Source organism: Stegodyphus dumicola, chromosome 6 (genome assembly GCF_044657685.1).
Source record: "Stegodyphus dumicola isolate Sdum_Otavi_A_Nest chromosome 6, ASM4465768v1".
Taxonomy (NCBI): domain Eukaryota; kingdom Metazoa; phylum Arthropoda; class Arachnida; order Araneae; family Eresidae; genus Stegodyphus; species Stegodyphus dumicola.
The window spans coordinates 47488165-47511592 of NC_140773.1; the positions used below are offsets into that span (position 1 = coordinate 47488165).

The 23428-nt window shown below is 34.9% G+C and overlaps 1 protein-coding gene across 1 annotated transcript in view; it reads left to right on the plus strand.

The window, feature by feature from the left end:
* Positions 1–23428, plus strand: part of Helz (Helicase with zinc finger) — an 80660-nt gene that overhangs the window by 27052 nt on the left and 30180 nt on the right. The window contains exons 6-8 of the mRNA XM_035359487.2: positions 14516–14732; positions 20230–20340; positions 21381–21502. Coding sequence (XP_035215378.1) covers positions 14516–14732; positions 20230–20340; positions 21381–21502 — 450 coding nt within the window. The remainder of the gene's footprint in view (positions 1–14515; positions 14733–20229; positions 20341–21380; positions 21503–23428) is intronic.

Below are 23428 nucleotides of genomic sequence, written 5' to 3' on the forward strand. Positions count from 1 at the left end.
GGCCGTCGGACCCGAATCTTTATTCTTTCACTATGGCTTCTCATATTTACTTAATAAAAGATTTCGAGGTAACTCCAGTCACTCAAGTCAATCCTGTCACTCAAGTCACTCAAATCACTCCTGTCACTCAACCTAGTTCTGAAACTTCTACTCCTAAACCAGTCACTCAACCTAGTTCTGAAACATCAACTGTTAAACCAGTCATTCAACCTATTTCTGAAACGTCTACTGCTAAACCACTCACTCAACCACTCACTCAACCACTCACTCAACCTCTCACTCAACCTACTTCTGAAAAGTCTACTGCAAAAAAATTACGTACAGATACAAATGAAAAAAATCATAACAATATTCCCCGTTTCCTAGTCATCTCTAGTCCTTCTGGCGAAATGCATAAGATGTCTCCTTTCGTAATAAACAAATACATCCAGTCCTGTATTGGTGAGCCGAGAAATATAAAGCGTCTCCGCTCCGGAGACCTGCTTATTGATACAACCTCAGCCACCCAGTCTGCTTCTTTACTTCAGATAACTAAACTTGGGCAAGCGAATGTGACTGTAACACCACATAAGTCACTCAACTATTGTCGGGGTGTAATCTCAGAATTCGACCTTCTGTATGTTTCTGAAGAAGAGATCGCTTCTGAGCTCTCCGAACAAAATGTCTGCGGTGTAAGGCGGATCAAGATGCGTAAAGAAGGTAAGTTGATAGACACGAAACACGTGATCCTTACCTTCAACACGCCTGATCTGCCCAAGAATATTAAGGCCGGATATCTAAATATTCCTGTAAGACCTTATATTCCAAACCCTATGCGATGTTTCCAATGCCAGCGTTTCGGCCATTCTAAGACGTCTTGTCGTGGCAGCCTTACATGCGCCCGATGCTCACAGATTGGCCACGATTCTGAAAATTGTACGGCTGCGCCTCTTTGTATAAATTGCAAGGGTGAGCACCCAGCATTTTCACGCCTCTGCCCAAAATGGAAATTGGAAAAAGAAGTGCAGACTGCAAAGTTTACGAGGAACATCTCATATGCCGAAGCCAGAAGATTAGTCCAGAGCACACAGCTTCGACCAAATACATCATACGCCAGTGCTGTAAAATCATCTCGTACAGTCGCCACCCAAACATCAATAGGCACACAGACCCTAGCAAATAAAACCCATCCGTCTACATCCAACAAGCAAAAAGAAAATGCAACCCATATAGTACAAAAGAAAGAAACAGTTATTCAAAGTAAGCCCAAAACTTCTACACATAAAATATCCAATAAAAATAGAAGTCACAGCAATAGCTCTTTTGATGATATGATTTCTGAATCTGCGGATTCAGACTTTATGGAAGTAGAAGAGGGTCTAGAAGTTCCCAGGCATCTACTTCCACGAAAAACAAAAGAACAGCACAGAAAAAACAAAAACCATTCATAATGGCCACCCTCATGTCATGGAACTGTCGCGGTTTCCACCGAAATTTCCTTGACATCAAATCTATAATAAATGTGTATCATCCTGTGTGCTTAGCAATACAGGAAACAAATTTGAAACCTGAACACCATGCAAAACTTCGGAGGTTTTCTTTCGTCAGGAAGGATAACATTGCAGGTGAGCGTGCCAGTGGAGGTGTAGGTCTCCTCTCCTCACTGGATTATCCCTCAAATGTACTTCCTTTGACGACATCCCTCCAAGTTGTCGCTACTCAAATAAATTTTGATATTATTGTTTCATTTGTTTCTTTGTATTTGCCTCCAAATGAGCACATTTATCAGCAAGATTTAAATAATCTAATAGAGCAGCTGCCTGAGCCTTTTATCATAATAGGAGATTTTAACGGCCATAGTCCACTCTGGGGAAGTAAAGATACAAATTGCCGAGGAAGACAAATAGAGCAGATGATCGAAGATCATAGCCTTTGTCTCCTAAATAATGGGCAAGATACGTACTTCCATGAGCCTTCAAGGACATTCCACGCTCTCGATCTTGCCATCTGTTCACCATCTCTGTTGCCATTTTGCACTTTTAGTGTCGGAAATGACCTGTACAACAGCGATCATTATCCTATTTTTGTGTCTCTTGCACGAAGAGGAGCAAACCCCGTGTCGAGAGTCCCTCGTTTTATCCTGGACAGGGCAGACTGGGAACTCTTCTCTTCCGTTGCAGAGCTGACAGAGGAAATGGTAGAAGGTGTGCATATCGATGACGCTGTTGAAGCTGTTACTAATACTATTATTCAGGCAGCTATGCTTTCGATTCCTAGAACATCAGGAAAAACACTAAAATATTCGAAACCGTGGTGGAATCGCGACTGTCATGAAGCACTGAAAAAACAGAAAAAAGCATGGGGTATTTTTCGTAGATATCCTACTCTGCGAAACCTCATAGCTTTTAAAAGAGCCAAAGCAAATGCACGGAAAGTAAGAAGGCAGAGCCAGAGGGATTCCTGGATTTCATATGTGTCCTCAATAACATCCTCTACGCCTAGTAAGCGGGTTTGGGAAAGAGTTCGAAAAGCATGCGGAATGTACAAAGACCACTCACTTTCCTTTCTGGAAAAAGATGGCCGAGTGATTAGCTCCATAGAAAAAATTGCAAATACAATTGGTGAGACATTTGCTGCCGTTTCTTCCAGCCGAAATTACTCACCTGCATTTCTTTCTATCAAGCAACGCTCTGAGAAAAATCCCATCGCTTTCAACTCTTCCAACTTTGAGCCGTACAATAGAGACTTTACTATGGTTGAACTAAAGAGAGCTTTGTTGCAGACACATAGGTCTTGTCCGGGTCTGGATGGCGTGTATTATGAAATGCTAAAGCATCTGTCCTGTAAGTCACTGAGTGCCCTTCTCACACTTTACAATAGAGTGTGGAAGGAGCGTACATTTCCCAGTGCATGGAGGAGAGCTATTGTCATTCCTATTGCGAAGCCAGGGAAAGACCCGAGGAATCCCTCGAACTATCGGCCAATTGCCCTTACCAGCTGTGTTTGCAAACTGTTTGAAAAGATGGTAAACAGCCGCCTAGTCTACTTCTTGGAAAAGAATGATATTATATCGCCTTATCAGAGTGGTTTTCGAAAGGGAAGAACAACTGTAGATAACATGCTCCTCTTAGAGACATCTATTCGAAAAGCATTTGTAAGAAGAAGCCACCTTGTCTCGATATTCTTCGACATTGAAAAAGCTTATGATAAGGCATGGAGATACGGTATACTCCGGGATCTTCACGAGAGTGGCTTGCGCGGCAACCTACCAATTTTCATTCAAAATTTCTTGAACACTAGAACTTTTCAAGTAAGAATTGGCTCTGTTTTTTCGGATGTTTTTGAACAGGAAGAGGGTGTGCCTCAAGGCTGTGTGCTCAGTGTAACCCTGTTTAGTTTAAAAATAAATTCTGTACTAAAAGAACTTCCTCCCACCATCTTGGGATCTCTATATGTTGATGATCTGCAGATTAGCTGTCGAGGAGCAGACATGAGATATGTAGAGAGGCAACTGCAGATGGCTCTGATTAAGATCCAAGAATGGTCAGACAAACAGGGATTTACATTTTCGAAACAGAAAACTGTCTGCGTGCACTTTTGTAGGAAGCGAGGTCTCCATCCTGAACCTGAGTTATACTTGAATGGTACAATTATTCCAGTTGCGCCTGAAGTAAAATTTTTAGGAGTGACGTTCGACCGAAAATTGACTTTCCTTTCTCATGTTTTAAACCTGAGAAAGAAGTGTCTAAAAACACTAAATATTTTAAAAGTGTTGGCGAACACCTGCTGGGGTGCAGAGCGTTGCTCCATGCTTCGCATTTACAGAGCGCTTATCCGCTCTAAACTGGACTATGGCTCAGTTGTTTATGGATCCGCTCGCTCATCTGTTTTGTTAAAACTGGATCCTGTTCACCATCAAGGTCTGCGGATTTGTTCAGGAGCTTTCAGGACTTCTCCTGTGCAGAGCCTATATGTTGACTGTAACGAACCATCACTTCATCTGAGGCGTGAGCAATTGTCCCTTTTGCAATATTTTAATACTCTATCTCAACCTGAACATCCCAATAAGCTGTGCTTACTTGATAATGAGTGTAACACATTATTTGAAACACGTCCATCCTGTGTTCCTACTTTCCCTTTAAGAGTTCGCCCTGTCATTGAGGAACTCTCCCTCTCTGATATGCACCCCCAAGCAGTACAGAATTTTGAAATTCCACCTTGGGAAAATTCACGGATCCAGCTTCTTGATGTTTTTAAACATCACGTAAAGGCGAGCACTAACGAGATCGTTTACAGACAACTTTTCGCTGAGCACAGGCACAAATATAGCAGTTATTATCCGATATACACAGATGGATCAAAGTCAAATGATCATGTCGGGATGGCTTTTGTATTTGAAAATTACATAGAGGGCAGATGCCTGCACCATGCTTTCTCTGTCCTAACATCTGAACTAACTGCAATATATTATGCTCTTTTGTACATCTCAAAGCTCTGCCACAAAAAGTTCATAGTTTACACAGACTCGTATAGTGCTCTTAAATCCTTGGAAGCTTTTCCCAACGCTCAGAATCCTGTGGTAGTGGATGTTCTCAAAATTCATAGAAATTTAATGATACGAGGATATGAAATCCTGTACTGCTGGGTTCCCGGGCATACGGGAATAAAGGGAAACGAGCTTGCAGACATCGCGGCAAAATCTGCTGTCGAACTGTCCAGTCGCCTTATCCCTTTTAGAGACATCTGCTGTGTCATCAAGGGAAAGATACGAAAAAAATGGCAGCAAATTTGGGATGTTCAGCATCACAACAAGTTGAGAAACATCAAACCTAGAATTGAGCATTGGGATTTTGCTGGAAATCGTAAAGAGGACGTTCTTTTGACTCGACTCAGAATTGGTCATACCAGAGTCACACATAGCTATCTTCTTAAAGCTGAAAATGAGCCTGTTTGTTTTAATTGTAATGTTTGTTTATCTGTTCGTCATATTTTAATTGAGTGTCAATGTTTTAATAGTCTTCGCCAGAAATATTTTAATAGCTGTGACTTACCTCTCGACCGTTTAATCGGAAGAGAGGTCAATTCTAATTTATTTTATTATTTAAAAGAGATTGGCTTTTATTACCAAATGTAATTTGTTTTGAAGACTGTGTCTTGAATGTTAATATGTGCTTTTAACTTGTTTTTATATGACTTCATCCTCTGGATTTGGTACATTTATCTACTTGTTTTTATTTATTGAATTTTAATGTCATCAATTGTAATCATCTCATCTTTTGTTAGGCGCGTCATAATCATCTCTGGTTTTTGCGCCATAATCACTCACTCACTCACTCACTAAGGACCAAAGATACGAGTAGAACATTTGAAAAAAAGGGAGGATATTCTTGGGAAAAAAAAAAAAAAAAGTCTGCTGAACCAATTAAAATATTCTAAATCTGGTGAGATCCTGTATTTATGTAGAGAGTTCAGATATTGTATATTTTATGTAGAGAGTTCAAATATTTTTGCTTTTCATTTTCAGAATAAAAAATAAAAAAATTCACTGCCCAGATTACGTAAAACTTAATTTTGTTTATCTATTTTTTCATGATATTTTTTTTGGGGGGGGGAGGCAATTCTTTCAAAACATTCACATATATGTTCAGCTTTTTCCCTTTTTTCTAAATTGGCTAGAAAAAATCTTTAATTTTCACTCTCATTAAGTAGGCAAGTTATGTTAAAAATGTAGAAAAGTCCAGGACAAAATAAAAAATATTTTACTGGTGTTAATATACGAGGGCTATCCAGAAAGTAGATTACGTTTTGGAATAAAAAAATAAACAAAGTATAGGAAACAAATTTTATTATATACAGATGAAAGCCACACTCAAATACTACTTTTCTACATAGTCACCATACAAATTAAGGCATTTATCGTAGCGATGTACGAGCTTGGAAATTCCTTCGTCGAAAAATTCGGCCGCCTGCGCCTTCAACCACTTCGTTACCTCTTCTTGCCTTCCATCTTGCACAAAACTTGTGGTAACCAAGCTTTTCGCTGATGATTTCGTGCAACAAACTTCGCGAAATTTGTGGAAAACTCAAAGAAAGTTCCGTTATTGTGAAATTTCGATTTTCACGGACTTTAGCATCGACTTTTTCGAGAAGTTCGGCGGTCACTATGCTGGGTCTCCCACTTCGATCTTCGTCGTGAACATTGGTTCGGCCATTTTGAAATCTTATGACCCACTGACGCACTCCACCTTCAGTGATAATATTGTTCCCATACACTTCACGAAGCTGCCGATAGATTTCTATTGGTTTACAGTTTTTTGCAGTCAGAAACCTTATTACTGAGCGCACCTCGCAGCTCGCGGGATTTTCAATTAACGCAGACATTTCAAACCGTCACAGTATCTGAACGGAGCACAGCACGAACCTCTCACTAGCACGGCTAGATGCAGACTGAGCTGCGCAACGCTCTGACCCCAAGATGGCCGCGCTAGCCCCACCCCTAGCGGACACAGACGGAAACGTAATCTACTTCCTGGATGGCCCTCGTTACAAGAGACATTTTGCAAGAAGATTCTGATAGTTTTCTCATATTTATTAGAGATTTTGGAAAAAGCAGTGAAAACCAAGTTATTGGAATTTTCTGCAGTAGTATTTTATTATTTTACAGCCTCTATTATTTAAACAGCGTAAAGAGCTCTCATGTTAATGAAGTGCGACAAAGCAACCACCCAACTCGAAACCCTTTATCGGGTGGACTTCAAATAACTATGTTTAGTATTGTTTGACCATGGTTTTCCTAGAACTTCAAGTGTGGTCACTACTTTAGTGCAGTTTCCTAACAAGAAGGCTCATGGTACTATTTAATAACTGGAGCCATAATAATAAGGAAATGCCTTTTCTACTTTTGTGATACCAAATCTTTTTCTCTTGATTCAATCGGAAGCCCTTTATTTTTTTTATTTTATTATGATTTTTCCCTATTGAAAAATGTGGAAAATTGCAAAAATGATTTTATTCCTGTCATATGGACAGGCATCTGTGGGAAGGAATTTATCTTTTAGTAAAGGTATTGAAAATTAGCAATATAAAAGGTTTATCTTATATATTTGAATGCGTAGTATATTATTTCTTAATTTTTTGAGTTATTATCAACAATGACATTAAAGAAACTGCCTTTAAAGGCTCTTTGCAAACTTGATTAAAAGTTTATGGAGCTTCATTAAAAGATATTTGCATAGAGCTGACCACCCATGATTTCATTTCTTTTGAGATTACTGTCTCAGAAAAATGTGTGATAGATAGGATAAATTTTTGCCGAGAGTCGAATTTTTGCAAGAATGTGTGTGTATGAAAGTAATATGATCGTTGAACTTGATGAAAGCCAGTTTAGAAAACAAAAATATAATCATAGTATAAGAGTGAATGGAACCTGAAAGGGGTGTGACTTTTTTTTTTTTCCCAAAACTTTAGAGAAGGAAGATAACTCTTCTCAAATTTATCAAGAGAAACATGAAGTAAGGTTCAATAATTGCCTCAGATGGTTTGAAATCTGTAATTGTCTTTAAAGAAAGTTTGGAAAGTAGAAATATAATCATAGTAAAATGGAACCAGGCTGTATATGAAGGCATTGAAAGGGCGTCTGGCTGGTTTTTGTCCCATTAAAAAGAATTAAGCGATTTTTCTTGAAGTCATTAAGGGAAGCAGGTTCTGTAATTATATTAGATAGCTGCAGGGCATGGTAAAGATTTTATGCATGTTTCAGTCAGCAATAGTATGACAGTTTAGGACCATGTTTCTGGGGCTGTCAGGAACTCAAAGATTTGTGGAGCTCCTTGAAAAGATCGCTGTGGAACTGACCACTTGTAATTTCTTTTGAGATCGATGTCTCGGAGAAGTTTGCCTTTGACCGAATGGCCGTTCTGCTCAGAGTTGTTCTCATGTTAGATGGACTATAAGGGACTGTGGTTAGGACTACTAATTGTTTGGTCACCATTTGCTCATTGGCTCCAAGCATGTTTGCTGCTTTAGTGCAGTTTACAAACATGAAGGCTTATGGCACCATTTAAATAATGGAAGCCATAATGATATGGTTAAACCTTTCCTTTTCTTGGTACAGTTTTGCTTTCTTTATTTTTTGTTTTTAATTGGTTAATGTATCAACTTCAAATACCACTGTTTTGCAAAATAAGGAAACAAAATAAGGAACTTACATATTTTCCTATGATAATTTTTAACAAGCAAAATCCATTACCAAACAAGGCAAATTTAGTGCCTCTAATTAATAAGCATGACATGGAAACACAATCATAAGAACTTTGGCTGGGTTCCATGTAGCACTGATTAAATAATTGTATCTATCGTTATCTATTTGAGTTAGTTTTGTCCAAACTTTCACTGGAATGATTGGCTTAAATCTAAACTTATATTTATTCAATTTTTTTATGCTATATCTGCAACTTATTCTGTTGGTTCCTAACTAAACAAACAATGATGTGCTCATTTAAACTGCCACCAGAATGGTACAAATTTGGCGAGACTTCCGCTAATTTTATGGCGGACAGAAAAATATGTAAGTATGAAAAATTATTTTGAATAGAAAAAATCGGTATGTTGATCTAAAATATGCATAAAAATTTAATACAGTTTTCTCCTTATTATTCGCCCACCAGCGGCCGAGCGGTAAAGTCGCTGAACACTGGTAGTTCGGTCCGAGGTTCGAATCCCGCAAACGGGCTGGCTGCATGGGTGTTTTCGTGGTTTTCCCCATGTGTAACGTGTATACGAGCCAGTTTCCCTTAGAAAGTCCTCCACGAAAGGCATCCCTCCTCTTAGGCAGATAGCCCTAGTGTGCTTTGCCATAATTAAATACACCACCACACCTCCTTATTATTCTATTGCTTGTATCATATATTCATTCCATATCTTAGTGTTTTTAAAATAATTGATTCATAAATACAAAAGTATACTTAATCAATTATGCATGATTCATTTTTCCGTCATTCTGATAGCTGAAATATTCCTCTTTTGTAGACTGTGAAAACTCATTAGTAAATCCAAGTGGTTTTGATGGAGTTCATATTTGGTAAATTTATAGCATTAAAAAGGTCTGTGAAGGTGTAAACAGATGATAACCTGTGAATGCAAGATCTAGACTATGATAATTGTACAAAAATCCATCCATATTGCAGTGATTTGTATCAAGCCTCCATTGAAATTGGTACTTGTGTTATCGTAGCATTGTATAATGTAATATTTTTTGTAGCCAAATCTTTTTTTTTTTTTTTTTTTTCCAGTTTGGCTATTTGTGAGCAGTGAAATCCAGTAGTTTAATTTGGTTGCAGCAATTCATATCTATTACATGATTTTCCTTCTAGTCTATCAGATATATAGCATGGTTTTTTTTGTGTATAAATCTTTGGTACAATTCTAATATACGCCCTAATTTCACCAAATGTGGCGATATGTGTTCTGCGCTGGTTTTTGGCGCGATTGCGTGTTCTATGGCAACCCTGTTGACGTTGAAAAATCTTTTGCTGGAGCTCGTTGGTTCGCCTCTGTGTCTCAGAAGATGGGAGGGAAAGATAAAATAGTAGTTGTTGAATTGAAGTTCGGCAAAAGGAAATATGATTGTGGCTATCCTATTGAGGGGTAGTGGGTATTTGGAAGTGTGGAAAGAGGGTCTGGGAGATTATTTTTAATGGCAGTGCATGATAGAACTAGGGATTTGTGATTTTATTTATTTGTGAACCATAGTATAAATTTTCTGGATAGTGTGTCTGGCTGTCATGTAAATACGATAGTGACATCGTGGCGGCATGTTAAAGGCGGTATGAAATTTATATTTCTGGTATTCAAAAACGTATTAATTCATGGTAAGTGCATTTTATTTTATCCTTGTTCTTATTTTGTAGAATGTTATGTTCTTTAGTATGAATTTCTTTCGTTGTTGTTTTTTTAAATTGTTTGAAATTTATTTTAGTTTATTTTGTTGTTTAGTGTCTAGACTGTACAATTCGTAGATGTTTTTTAAAGTTGAAACAGAACGCTGTTTACATAGTATTATTTGAAATTTATTATGTTATTTTATTAAAGTGAGGAGTGCGTAGATCGTAGATTCCTTCCTTGCCTAAATTGTGCAATTCGTAGAATTTTTTTTAAGTTTAAACAGGACGCTGTGTACATGGTATTCTTTGAAATTTATTTTTGTTATGTTAATTTATTAAAGCGAGGTGTGCGTAGTTTGTAGATTCGTTCATTGCCTATATTGTGCAATTCGTAGATGTTTTTTCAAGTTAAAACATTTCGCTGTGTACATAGATTCTTGTCAAATATTTTTGGTTAGAAACTTTACGTTTTTGCTATCTAAATTTTTTGTTTTTGTTTCGGATTTTTAGCTAAATTGTGTGTTCAAAACGTAGTTTTTGCATGTGCGAAAACCGCGTTTTTGGAGAAAATTTAGGCTAAAAGTTCAAAATGTAGACAAAAAAATTAGATAGTAATATGGCAAGGTGAAGTTTCTCGCCAAAAATATTTGGCGACTTGAGGGCGCATATCAGAGTAGTTCCAAATCTTTTGTAATGACCTTGCTGACTCATTCCACTTTAAGCATGATTTTATTTGGTTAACATTATACAAAACATTCCACATTTAATAGCTAATGATGAGTTATGTGAAGAAAGACTTGTTTTTATTTCATTTAAAGAACTAATCTTAAGTATGAATGTTTGCAAAACTTTTATCATTCAGTTGCTTTAGTACCAAAGTACTACTAAGTTTTACCACTTCAGGTTTTTGCTGAAGTTTTGAAATTATAATGGTTCTGATATTTGTCTTGCCAAAATGTCATGTCATCAAATGAGATTCACTGCCAGTCATATCTTCGATTGTATTCACATCTGTAGTTGTCTGGTGCATTATTAACATCAGAATTCCCCCACTGTAAATTTCTGGAACTACTTTTTTCATATTGAATTCTGGATGATTATGTGATCTATCACTTTCAGTTATTTACTTATTTCTGAGATGGTGTCACTGCAATGCTAATTTTAAATTCAAAAGTGTGATAAAATAGCAAGGAAAAGAAATGATTTAAACAATAATCCATTTTAATCCTGCCATCTACAAAATAAATTACTAGCTAAAAAGAGAAATTACATATGAGGCGTATTCGGAAACTAAGTACCGTTTTGAAAAAAAAAAAAAAAAAAAAAAAAAAAAAAAAAGTAAAACAATTTTTTCGAATCCAATTTTATTTTTTACATGAAATTACATGTCTTAAACTATTTTTCAACATAGTTTCCGCCAGTGATCAAACACTTGTCATAGCGGGTGACCAGTTTTTGTATACCATCGTTAAAGAAACTTCCCACCAGTTTCGATAACCACAACTCCACAGCATTTTTCATGTCATCGTCAGATCCAAAGCGCTTGCCACCAAGCTTGCACTTCATGTGCAGGAACAAGTGGTAGTCGGACGGCGCCAAGTCCGGGCTGTACGGCGGATGATCGAACTGCTCCCAATGAAACTGTCGAATTAATGATTGAGTGACACCAGCAGTATGGGGCCGAGCATTGTCATGGAGCAACACAATTCCTTTACTGAGCATTCCTCTTCATTCGTTTTGAATGGCATGCCTTAGTTTTGTTAGTGTCTCACAATATCGTGCCACATTAATGGTTTCACCTCTGGGAGGAAATTCAGTAAGCAAAATGCTTTTCCTATCCCGGAAGACAGTGCACATGATTTTTTTGTGATGACATTGTCACTTTGAACTTTTGTTTTTTCGGAGAATGAGTGTGTCTCCACTCCATCGATTGTTGTTTCGATTCTGGTGTGAAATGACATACCCAAGTTTCATCAGCTGTCACAATTTGGTTCAAAAAGTTTTCTCCCTCATCACTGTACCGCGTGAGAAATGTCAGGGCACTACCAAGTCGCTTTGTTTTGTGAACATCAGCGAGCATTTTTGGAACCCATTGGGAGCACAGTTTGCGATAATTCAAGCGGTCAGACACAATTTCGAACAAAACAGTACGTGAAATTTGTGGAAATGTCTCTGAAAGAGTTGTCATTGTGAAGCGTCTGTTCTCATGAATTGCTTCATCAACTTTCCTTACCAAATCATCGGTGACAACAGAAGGCCGACCACTCCGAGCCTCGGCGTGGACATTTGTTCGACCTGCATTAAACATTCTTACCCACCTTCTCACCATTCCATCACTTATCGCGTATTCACCATAAACTTCTGTCACTTGATGATAAATTTCGGCCGGTTTAACATTCCTCGCGTTCAAAAATTTAATCAAGGCACGAATCTCACAGTCAGCGGGAGAATTAATTGTCTTAAACATTTTGAATGTGCACAACAAACTGAAAACACAACATAGAGCAACCAAAATGGCGACAATTGAAAGTCAGTGAACAAGAAAGACTAGTGCGCATGCGCGGGACACCTACCACAGCGCTGCGACAGCACTAGAATGAAACGATACTTAGTTTCCGAATACACTATGTACTACGTGATTACCAAATCCTCTGACTTCAGCTGCATATATAGTGTAATTTTTTTCATTGATTTGCAGTACATCATTTTCTTTTCTGCAGTAAAGAAACGTATATAAAAAATGTTTATTTGCTGACATGTGTTAAAACTGCACAGAAATTGCAAGAGCTCGCTGATCACAATAAAGCTTTGTCTATATTGTTGACGTGCAAGGTATAAAATGAAAAATTATATTTGTTTGTCTGAAGTTGGTAGCTATGCGATAAAACACTGTTCCCCATTAAGTGAAAAATGGGGCAAATATATATTTGTGCAAATTTAAGAGAATTTGCATGTTATTTCAAATTTCTAAAAAACTAATAGACATATTACTATAGATAAAAAACTAATAGACATAAACAATAGACATATTTTAATGAATATGGTTAATAGATTGGTCTGAATATATATTTATAACAGAGAAAGAGATGTACTATTTAAAAGTCATTTTAGGTACACATGATTATCAGCAAAGCTCATAGAGCAAAGATGTCTAAAATTCACATCATATCGAACTGAAAATGAGTGTAATATGGGGTATGGTTCCCTCAGACATCCAGACAGGTTGTGGTAGGGTGAAATAGTAGACAGGAGGCAGTTAGAGTCCATGTGGCAGTAAATCTCACTCTGGTATTTTTTGGAAGATGGTGGGGAGATGAAACTGCTCTCCCATGATCGTCCCAGCCATACTCTATAGGTTTAAAGTCAAGAGATTTGGCTGGCCAATCCATGCGTCGAATGTTCTCATTTTCCAGGTAATCGTCAACCAGCTGAGCCCTATGTGGACAAGCTTTGTTATCCATTACCAGAAACCCAGAACCAAATGTGCCCCTGAAAAGTCAAATATATGGCTGCAAGATCTCCTGTCTGTGTCTCGTAGCAGTCAAGAAGCCTTTGTCAAACACATGCAGGCATGTATGATCATCCAATTTAATGCTTGCTAAACTGTTAGACTTCCACTATAGTAATGATCTTTTTCTTTATGCAGGGGTATGGTCTTATGTTCTAGGCTCTCTATAGATATAAGTATGCCAAGAATCAGTGTCCAGGCTGAATTTTGAGTCGTATGTAAAAACCACAGTGCTCCACATAAGTCTGGTCCAAGGTGCATGTTGTCTGCACTGTGGTAAATATGCTTGCTATCTTGTGTGCTGCAGTGAGAAAATGCAAACAGTAGGTCTTTTCCATATAGTCTTATCTCATGAAGCCTTCTGGCAATTGCGGACCATGAAACTCGAGCTTCAGTGGTAGCCTACAGCACTGTGAATCTTGGTCAACAATTGTCCAGACCTGCTCAGTATGGATTCAGAGTCCTGAAACTGTTTCCATAAAATGCAGAACACTTGTCATTACATTGAGCTCTGTAGCCACCTGCGCTTACGATTGGCCTGCCTCTATTCTGCTGAAAATTCTCCATCTCATTCCATCATCCATATGTTTCCAACTACTCATTTTACCTGACACCTTATAAAATTTATCCAGTTTCAGAGAGAATGAATGTTGTGAAGGAGTACGAGAACACAAATCATCAAAATCCTCTTGTGTTATATCCCTCCATAATCACAGCTTGACATGCACGCACGCTCACATGTTGGACTCTGAATGTTTGCGTAATTCTTCAATGGCATAATTAGTACTTTTGATTCAATAATTTTTGTAAAAATAGACATAATTATTAAATTTTCTTAAATTTTGCACATGAATGTACTTTGCAACCCACTAGTTTGTTTTTAATTTTAAATGTGATTAGAAGGATTTAAGCACTTGCTGAATACTGCCTCATCTATTAATTTTTAAGTTCTTTATCAATTTATTAAGGTTTGAATTATTAATTTATTAAATGTTGATTTCTAAGCCATATTTTAATTGCTGTTTATGTTTATTAAGGTTTGAATTATTAATTTATTAAATGTTGATTTCTAAGTTATTTTTTAATCTGCTATTTAAATCGTTTGCATCTGAGAAAATTTAACATTCTTAAATGTTTTTAATTATAGATATAATGTGAAAGCTCATCTGAATTTAACTAGCTGTTATCTACTTACTCCTAATTCTGCAGTTACTGCCAAATATGCTCATGATGGTGAATTATTTGCCAATATGCAATTATCTTCAGTATTATCTGAAGATTCCGCCTCTGGACGACTTGTGTTAACTAATTGTAGTACTGTATTGTTAGCTTCAGTAAAAACTAAAGGAGAAGAGCAACGAAAGGTTTGTTTGCATTAATAATTAAAATGATCAATGTATTTGATTTAAAAAATTTGTGCACTAGAAAATTCTGTTATATCCCCCCCCTCCCCCCGATAAAACAGACTTTTTGGTTTAAAATTAGGTGTAAGTAAATGAAATCGTATTATAAGTGTATAGTGTTACCATGTCATCGTAGGAGATTTTTCGGTTCTTCTCTGTTAACAGGGTGCCACTGGCACCAAACCTAAACATTGGTACAAAATCTGACTGGATGGTGGCAACACTAACAATGCATAAAGCTTCATTAAAAGAATAACTACTTTACATATATAATAAATATAATATATGCTTTGTTTTAATGTGTATGATGCCAAGGCTGTGAGCGATGTCAGACTTATGCAATTCTGAGATGTTTTTTAAGCAAAAATAAATAGTTGTGTATATGGGAAGAATAATGGCCACAAATTCAGTGAAAAATGGCTCTGCACGTTGACACAAAGCAACTGAAAATCTGGGAGAGAAGATTACTGGATTGATGTTCATTCTTACCATGTATTCACAAAACGAATTAAGGAAGAAGCCTACCTCCATTAATACACAGTGATGCTAGAATGTAAACAGGCTAACACATTTGCCATCCAGTTAACAGAAAAGCACTGTTTTTTTTTTTTTAATATTTTAAGCTATAAATAAGATGCTAATATCTATAAATTAGAAATTATTCTGCTTTTGTTTCTATCAGTTGTAAAATTGATCAAATTTGTCATAGATTCAATTTTTTCTGTACTTTTTTCTTTGTTAAAATTTTTGATATGTGATTCATAAGTTATAGAATTAGAAATGATTGTTGATCAAGGAATTTATTAAATATTCTTCAAAGAATTGTCATTTTTGTAAAAAGAATATGAAGAGCATCCTCAAAGTGAAAAGCTCCATTACTTAGTTTTGTAATATCAGTATTAATCATATATTATATCTTATGCTACTTCCTCTAAAGAAAAGGGGAATAATTGAGAAATTATTTTTTTAAGCTTTTCATTAAAAAAAAAAAAAAAAAAAAAAAAAAAAAAAAAAAAAACTTTAACTAAATGATTCATATGGTTAATTTTTTTAGTTAAAAAATTGGTACTAAAGAATTACCGAAACCGCCAATTAATTGGTCTTAATTTTCATACCATTAGTATTCTTTATATAGCTGATGAAATAATTTACTTCTCATGGAGCATGTGTGCTTTTTTAAAACACTTTTTACCTTACTTGGAACTTACAGTGAAATCTCACATCATAAATGTCTTACATAACTAACAATTTGGCTTGTGAATAAATTAAAATAATGAAAAAAAAGTGCATCAGATGATGAATGGTGTCTCAAGTTATGAACGCTTAGGTTGGCAACATGATTTTCAAAGATGTTTTGAAGTAACCTCTGCCACATGATTAAAATTCAAGAACTTTTGGAAACATTTTAACATTTTCTTTGCTTATCTGTCATTAACTAAATACGGTAGCAAGAGACTTACAGAGCCATGAATTCTGCCTAGAGAAATTTATGTCTAGTTAGGGTTGCAGACAGAGAGATTGAGCATTTTCATACATGGGACTTTTTTTTTTTTGTGGTTATTTTTGATATTGTATTTCTAGGTAAAAGCATGAGCTAGAAAGTTACATTGGAGATGCAAAGAAGTTACTAAAGGATTGTAAAATAGCTTAACATGAAAATACTACTGCTACTTCAGAAACAGCATCAAAAGATGATTTTGGAAAAAAAGGGAAGCGGAAGAAAGAAAAATGATCCTATATATCTCATCGCAAAATTTGTGCAAAATAACATGCAGTATGAAGATTTCACCCACCCTGATAAAGCAGTAAAGCTATAGCATAAACATTCTCAACGACAGTGCTATGTCTCACTTTAAGAAGATTTTAAAACTTTGGTTACAAAAAACTGCATTGTGCAAATTTTGAGTGAAATAAGGCCCATTGAGCGCCAAGTAGAGTTGAGTTGCACTTAGAAGACAAAGAAAAGATGGCTCTGAAAGACAGTAACTTGATGTTTTTATGGAAAGAAATTCTGCAGCCAAGCACTAACATCTTTCTAATTTTCCACTTACAGTGTCCATTCTTCTTTGGATATTAAATCGTTTCTGTTTTATCTGTTTAATATTGTATTATCTTTTTTGCTTTATATTTAATGATTTCCGTTGGTTTGGGAATTACAAATTTGTGCACGAAGTATTTTTGTAAAGTTTAAAATAAGCAGTCATGTGGTCCAGAACTAATTTAATTTATTTTATATTAATTCTGGTGGGGAAAATTATTTTGCTTTAGAAACATTTCAGTTAATGAACAGTTCAGAAATACGCCTTCAGGACCATATTTGTGAATTGAGATTTCCTTGAATTAATGTATCGGCACTTATTTGTGAACTGAGATTTCACTGTATTAATATATACAGATTGGTTATATTATATATTGAAGCTGCTAGCTTTCCTGGTAAATCCAAAAAACCCCATTTTTTGTAAAATTTTCTGATCTAGTAAATATTCAAGTTTTTCTGTTTTAAATTTATCTGAATTTAGATTCATCTCCTTTTAATGTAGTTCCAGAAGAAAAGTTGCTCCCTAAATTTTCAAAGAAAAAGACATTCTATCAAAAGGATATTAATGACAAATTTCTAAAGAAGTGAAATTGAACTCAAGTTTTTCCAAGGAATTTTTAACATAATTTTCTAATTTTTATTTGATCTGAACTGTTTTACTTTATCATGAAAATTTATAAAACATTTTATAAAGACCTCATCATAATTTCATTTTATTATTATCGTATTTAATTAGCCATAAATGTAGCTTAAAATTATGAACTGCGTTGCTGCATTTTTTGTAAACTTCCTAATTTTTCATATTTCATGGTTGACAGCTATGATGTATAGGAACTAATGTCTAAAATTTTAATTATCAAATGTGGTACTTTTCGGTTATGTATTTGGTACTTTTTGAGCTCTGACAGGAGAACTGACATTTTGTGCTGATTCTCAGTGTTACGTCATCCATTGCCCGCCGTAAAAGGGCACTGTTTAATCTTGCTAGTTTTTCTGTATCATAGTATATGTTTGTGAGTAAGAGTAAATGTCTTGTCCTGAAAGGTAGTGTCGATTTTTTAATGAGTGTGGAGTTCAATTTCTTCCCCCCCTTCACAAAAGAGGTGAACATTTTTTTTTTGGTGTCAGATGTGGGATATTACCTTAAGAATGTTTTAAAGGATAAAATTGGAAGAATAGTGTTTTGGAGTGATTCTTGTATTGCGTTGCATTGGGTGAAGGGAAGTGCGAAGAGATGGAAACAGTTCGTTGCCAACCAGGTTGTGGAAATTCAGGAAAGATTGAGTCCAAGTGATTGGTATTATTGTCCGTCTGACGATAATCCCGCAGATTTGCTGACTAGAGGAATCTCGGCTGAGAAGTTGGTACTTGATGAAAAATGGTGGTCAGGTCCAATTTGGCTTCGAAAAAGTTTTGAGAGTTGGCCTAAACAGTGGATTAGAGGGTTATCCAATGTAGACAGTACGGAAATACTAAGAGAGCAAAGAAAAAATTCTGCCAAATGTTTTATCGTTCAGTTGGAATTAGTTGAGCAGCTTCGGAACAAATTTTCAGTTTGGAGTAAGTTGCAGAGGTTGTTGCTTGGTGTTTAAGGTTTATAAGAAATGTGAGGGGGAATAGGATTTTGACTCCTTTCTTAGAAATAAGTGAACTAAAAGAAGCACATGATATTATAATCAAACTAGTCCAAAGAACTGAGTATAAAAAGGAAATAGCTACTTTAGAGAAAGCAAGAGTGTTAAAGAAAAGTTCTTTAATTTCTCTAAATCCGTTCTTAGACATACAGCAGCATACTACGTGTAGGAGGACGTTTAAGAAACGCCAGCTTACCAGACTCAAGTCAAATAATATTGTAAAACATCAAATAATATTGCCTAAGAATCATCCTGTTACGAAAATGTTAGTGACATTTTATTACCTTAATTATATGCACAGAGGAGTACAATTAGTTAACTCTGCAAAGGAACAAAAGTATTGGATTATAGGAGCAAAAGTTGCAATACGCAGAGAAATAAGAAAGTGCGTTATCTGTGTCAGATTTTGCTCTGAGTTTTTGAAACAAATGATTGCTGATTTACCTTCTATGAGAGTGAATCCCGGAAGACCATTCTTAAATGCGGAACTGACTTTTCAGGACCATTCTTGATCAGCCCTAGACGTGGTAGAGGAGTTAAACTACTGAAAATGTACATATGTGTGTTTGTATGCTTTGCAACGAAAGCCATCCATTTAGAACTTGTTAGTGATCTTAGTACTCAGGTATGTATTGCAGTTCTGAAACGATTCATAGGACGACGGGGAAAGCCCCCTGAAATATTCAGTGATTGTGGAACGAACTTTATCAGTGCAAAGAATTACTTAAAAGCATGTACGATGGAGGCACTTGGTACTTACTTGACCAACGAAGGCGTTAAATGGACAATGAATGTTCCATCAGCCCCTCATTTTGGAGGCATATGGGAGGCTGCCGTTAAATCCATGAAGTTTCACATGAGACGTGTTATAGGATTGCAGATCCTCTCACAAGAAGAATTTTCAACAAGTCTAGTGGAGATTGAAGCCATACTTAACTTTCTTTAGTGGCTGCTTCCGAGAACCCAAATGATATTTCTGTCATTACACCAGGTCATTTTATTATCAGTTCTGAGTTAAAAAGTGTTCTTGAGCCTGATGTAACCAATGAGAAAATTCCCATCCGTGAACGGTGGAAATTAGTCAAACAGATTTCCCAATCGTTTTGGAAATCGTGGTCAAAAGACTACTTAACTCAGGTGCAAGTGCGCAACAAGTGGAAACTTCCCAGTGCCGATTTACATGTGAATGACTTGGTGCTAATCAAGGATGAGAACTTGCCTCCACTTAAGTGGAAGATGGCAAAAGTAATTTTCACTTACAAGGGAACTGACCAAAGAGTAAGGTCAGTCAACTTAAAAACTGCGTCGGGTGAAACGAAAAGACCAATACATAAACTGGTTAGACTTCCTATAAATGACTGATTGAATTATTTCTTCCATTTTTTATAATTAATTTACAGTTTGTTTAATTTTTATGTGTTGCATTATATTTCAGTTTATATTTCTAGTTGAGGTGATGACGAGGTCATGGGAGCCCAGTGTGTTACACCATCCATTGCCCGCCGTAAGAGGGTGCTGCTTAATCTTGCTAGTTTCTCTGTATCATAGTATATGTTTGTGAGTAGGAATAAATGTCTTGTCCTGAAAGGTAGCTTTGATCTTTTAATGAGTGTGGAGTTCAATTTCTGCCCCCCTTCACAAAAGAGGTGAACACTCAGCATTAGTTCAAACAGAAATTAAGTTGTTTCGCAGAACTATTTTCATGTCAAATATTGCTTTTAAAATCTAGTTATATAAATTAATAATTATGTAAAAAGAGGATCTTGAAAATTTAAATTTTTTTCAGGTTTATGAAGCAGTGATTGAAGATAAGGGGAAGACTGCAATATATATTAGATTATCAAAGAGATGTTGTGAGGAATTAAAATTGGAACCTGACAGGGAAATATTAGTTGAAGTAAGTACAATTGGTAATTTTTATTTATAAAATAAGTTTATTTTCTTGATTTAGATTATATATAAATGCATCATATTTGTACATTCTGTAAATCTTTGTTCTTCTTGACATTTTGGTTAGTATTGAACTTGTTATTTTTTTTTTATTATTATTTTTTATTTATTTTTATTTTTATTTTTATTTATTTATTTATTTTTTTTTTTAAGTACAGACAGTTTTACAGTATTTAAGTCTGTCCCCAACCTGGTATGAACTTCAATGAAATGTGTCAGTTTCTTTAAATTTTCCAGTTAGCTAATAAGTTATTGAATCTTTTATACCTTTTATTGTCCAATATTTTTTAACACATTTATATGCAACAGTTTCAAGTTCATATGAATCCGTGTAATAAATGATGGTTGAATCTGTGTAATGAATGTATACACATACAAAACGTGTGGAATAATGTCACTGTGTACTAAATATTGGGAAAATTCAAAAAAATACTTTTTAACCTTAAAAATTATATATATACGTTTGTGTGTGTATTATTATATGAGGATAGACCATGCATTAACAAATACTTCAGGTACTATTCAAACTGGTATGTGCAGAGTTGAAAGTTGTGGAAATAAATAAATTTCATAGCAATAAAACAAGCCATGTGCATGTATCTTTATGGTTTGTTTTAAAACAAATGAAAAACTTAAGATTAAAGGGACATATAACAATGGTGAATTGTGAAACTCTATTGCATAAATCTTTTTAATTTTCTTTCTTGTATACAATTTCACTTCATTGCCATCAATAATTAACAAAGAAAGGCTATTATAGATATGAGTTCTTTATATGCTTAGTATTCTAAATAAAAATTTCTTTAAATGTCGTAAATGCTTATATGAAATATTTTTTCATCTGTCGGACTTCGGTAATTAGTTCAATATCTTTTCAGTTAATAATATTGCTTATGCGTTGTTTTGGGACCTTTATCTATTTGATGTTTTATATGTAAAAAGCTTATGTCAGAACTATATTTTGTAATTGGTATATATAAATTTCAGGTTCAGTTTCAACTGAATCGTTTACCTCTGTGTGAGATGCATTTTGCTGTTGACCGACTGCATCTTCCATCAATAGTATTTCCTGATATTTCTGTAGTTCCTAAAATTTGGAATACAAATATGTGAGTAAAATCATTTGAAATACATAGTTTTAGGTCATTTTGATGTGAATTCGATATTTTTCAAAATCAATTTAAAGAAGGATTTATCTTGTTCATTTTCTCTGAAACCATGCATTTTAGATCATTCTAAGAATGGTGCAATACATTATTTATTCTGATTGATAAATGAGCATTTTAAAATGTTTAACAATGTATTCTTAAAAATTTTAAAACATCTAATGTATTCCTTTTATTTTTACTTAATTATCTCCTAATGATTGATAATTTATTACTAAATCCTTTTGTGGCATTAGATAGAAACATAGCATCAGGAAAAATTTTTAAATTATAAGGGGGGAATGATTTTACTTTAGAAAAAAATGAGCCTAATGTAAAAATGTTTCTTAGATCAGTTTTCTTTATAGTCTTTAAACTTGATTTATCTGCATTAAAAATGCTTTTTAGGATAATTTATCACTTTCTATGTACAAAGCTGCCTCAGATTACCTACAAATTGAATACTAGTAATGTCATGAATTTTGTTATCTGAACGGTTGCTTTGAAATTTCATTACATTCATATTGAATAAAAATTTTAAAAAAAGTCAAAAGATTATAATTTTTCATGAGGATTTTCACTAAGAAGGCGTAGTACCCAATAGTTTTAATAGCAGTTTTTATTTTAATGAATTGTTCTCTGTAGTTGAGTGAGTATGGCCTGGGATGGGGTTACAGAATATTAGGAAATAAAATTGAGAATGAACATACTAAGTACCAAAATCATTTAGAAAATCTTAGTCATCCTCCAAATTTAGTAGTATTATCTTTGTTGTATAATATTATCAATTTATTATAGATACACCTGCTGTAAGGAAGTTCCATAAAGATGGATAGGTGTAATCACATTAAAATACTGGCCATTTTAAGTAAAAAGACCATGAATTAATGAGGAGTTAACACATTTAAGGTTATAAGAATACCATTTTTTTAACTATAGATGTAAAATATTTTTCTGCTGCCTTATTTTCAGGTTACATAACCATGTCTTGAACTCTGAATAAGAAAAATCATTGATAATTTAAAGCATATTTATGATTTCCCCATTATTCATTACAACACTAAGATAGTTTGTCTCTACATTTATGAAAATAGTTAATAGAACCAGAGATAACTAATCATCCGTCAAGTCAGAAAGAATATGAACTTTTTCCCAAAAAGGTTAGTGAAAACCGGAATTTTTTTCCCCGAAATTCAGGAAAGTTAAAACCTACAGACTAGGGCTGTCATCATAAAAAGTTCATGCTTTAAATAGTATACAGAAAAGAAAAATTTCCACTTTTCAAAAGAAAGCAAATGAATTATGGCAGTAGTGCCCAACCTTGTGCTCGCCAGCCCAATTAGGTACTATGAACAAAAAATATTTTAAAAGTAACCAGTCATTCATATTTCTTAATTGTTAAAATATGGTAATTTATAGTCATAAGAGATATCTTGCAAGATGTTATAAAGTAATTGATTGCTGACGGATGAACTTGATAACGAGTATGGAATCTTATTGCTTCATTCCAATGTTAGATGGCTCAGCAAGGGAAAAGTACTTTGTAGAACTTTTTTGAACGATTTGTAGAACTTCTTTCGCCAATAAAACGATTTTTGGAATCCGGAAACGAAAGTTATAAAGAATTTTACGATAATAATTGGTTATCCGATCTGTATTTTCTCATAGATATAACAGCTAAACTGAACAGACTGAACAAAGATCTCCAGGGAAAAGAAAAATACCCTTTTTGAATTGACTGGGACTGCAACTGCTTTTCAGATAAAGTTAAATTTGTAAATAAATCAGTTGAAAGAAAAAAATTTCACCAATTTTCAAAATTTATCAAGCCATATTAATAACCACAATTGAAACAGAGAAATACTCAGAAAACCTAAATGCACTGAAAAA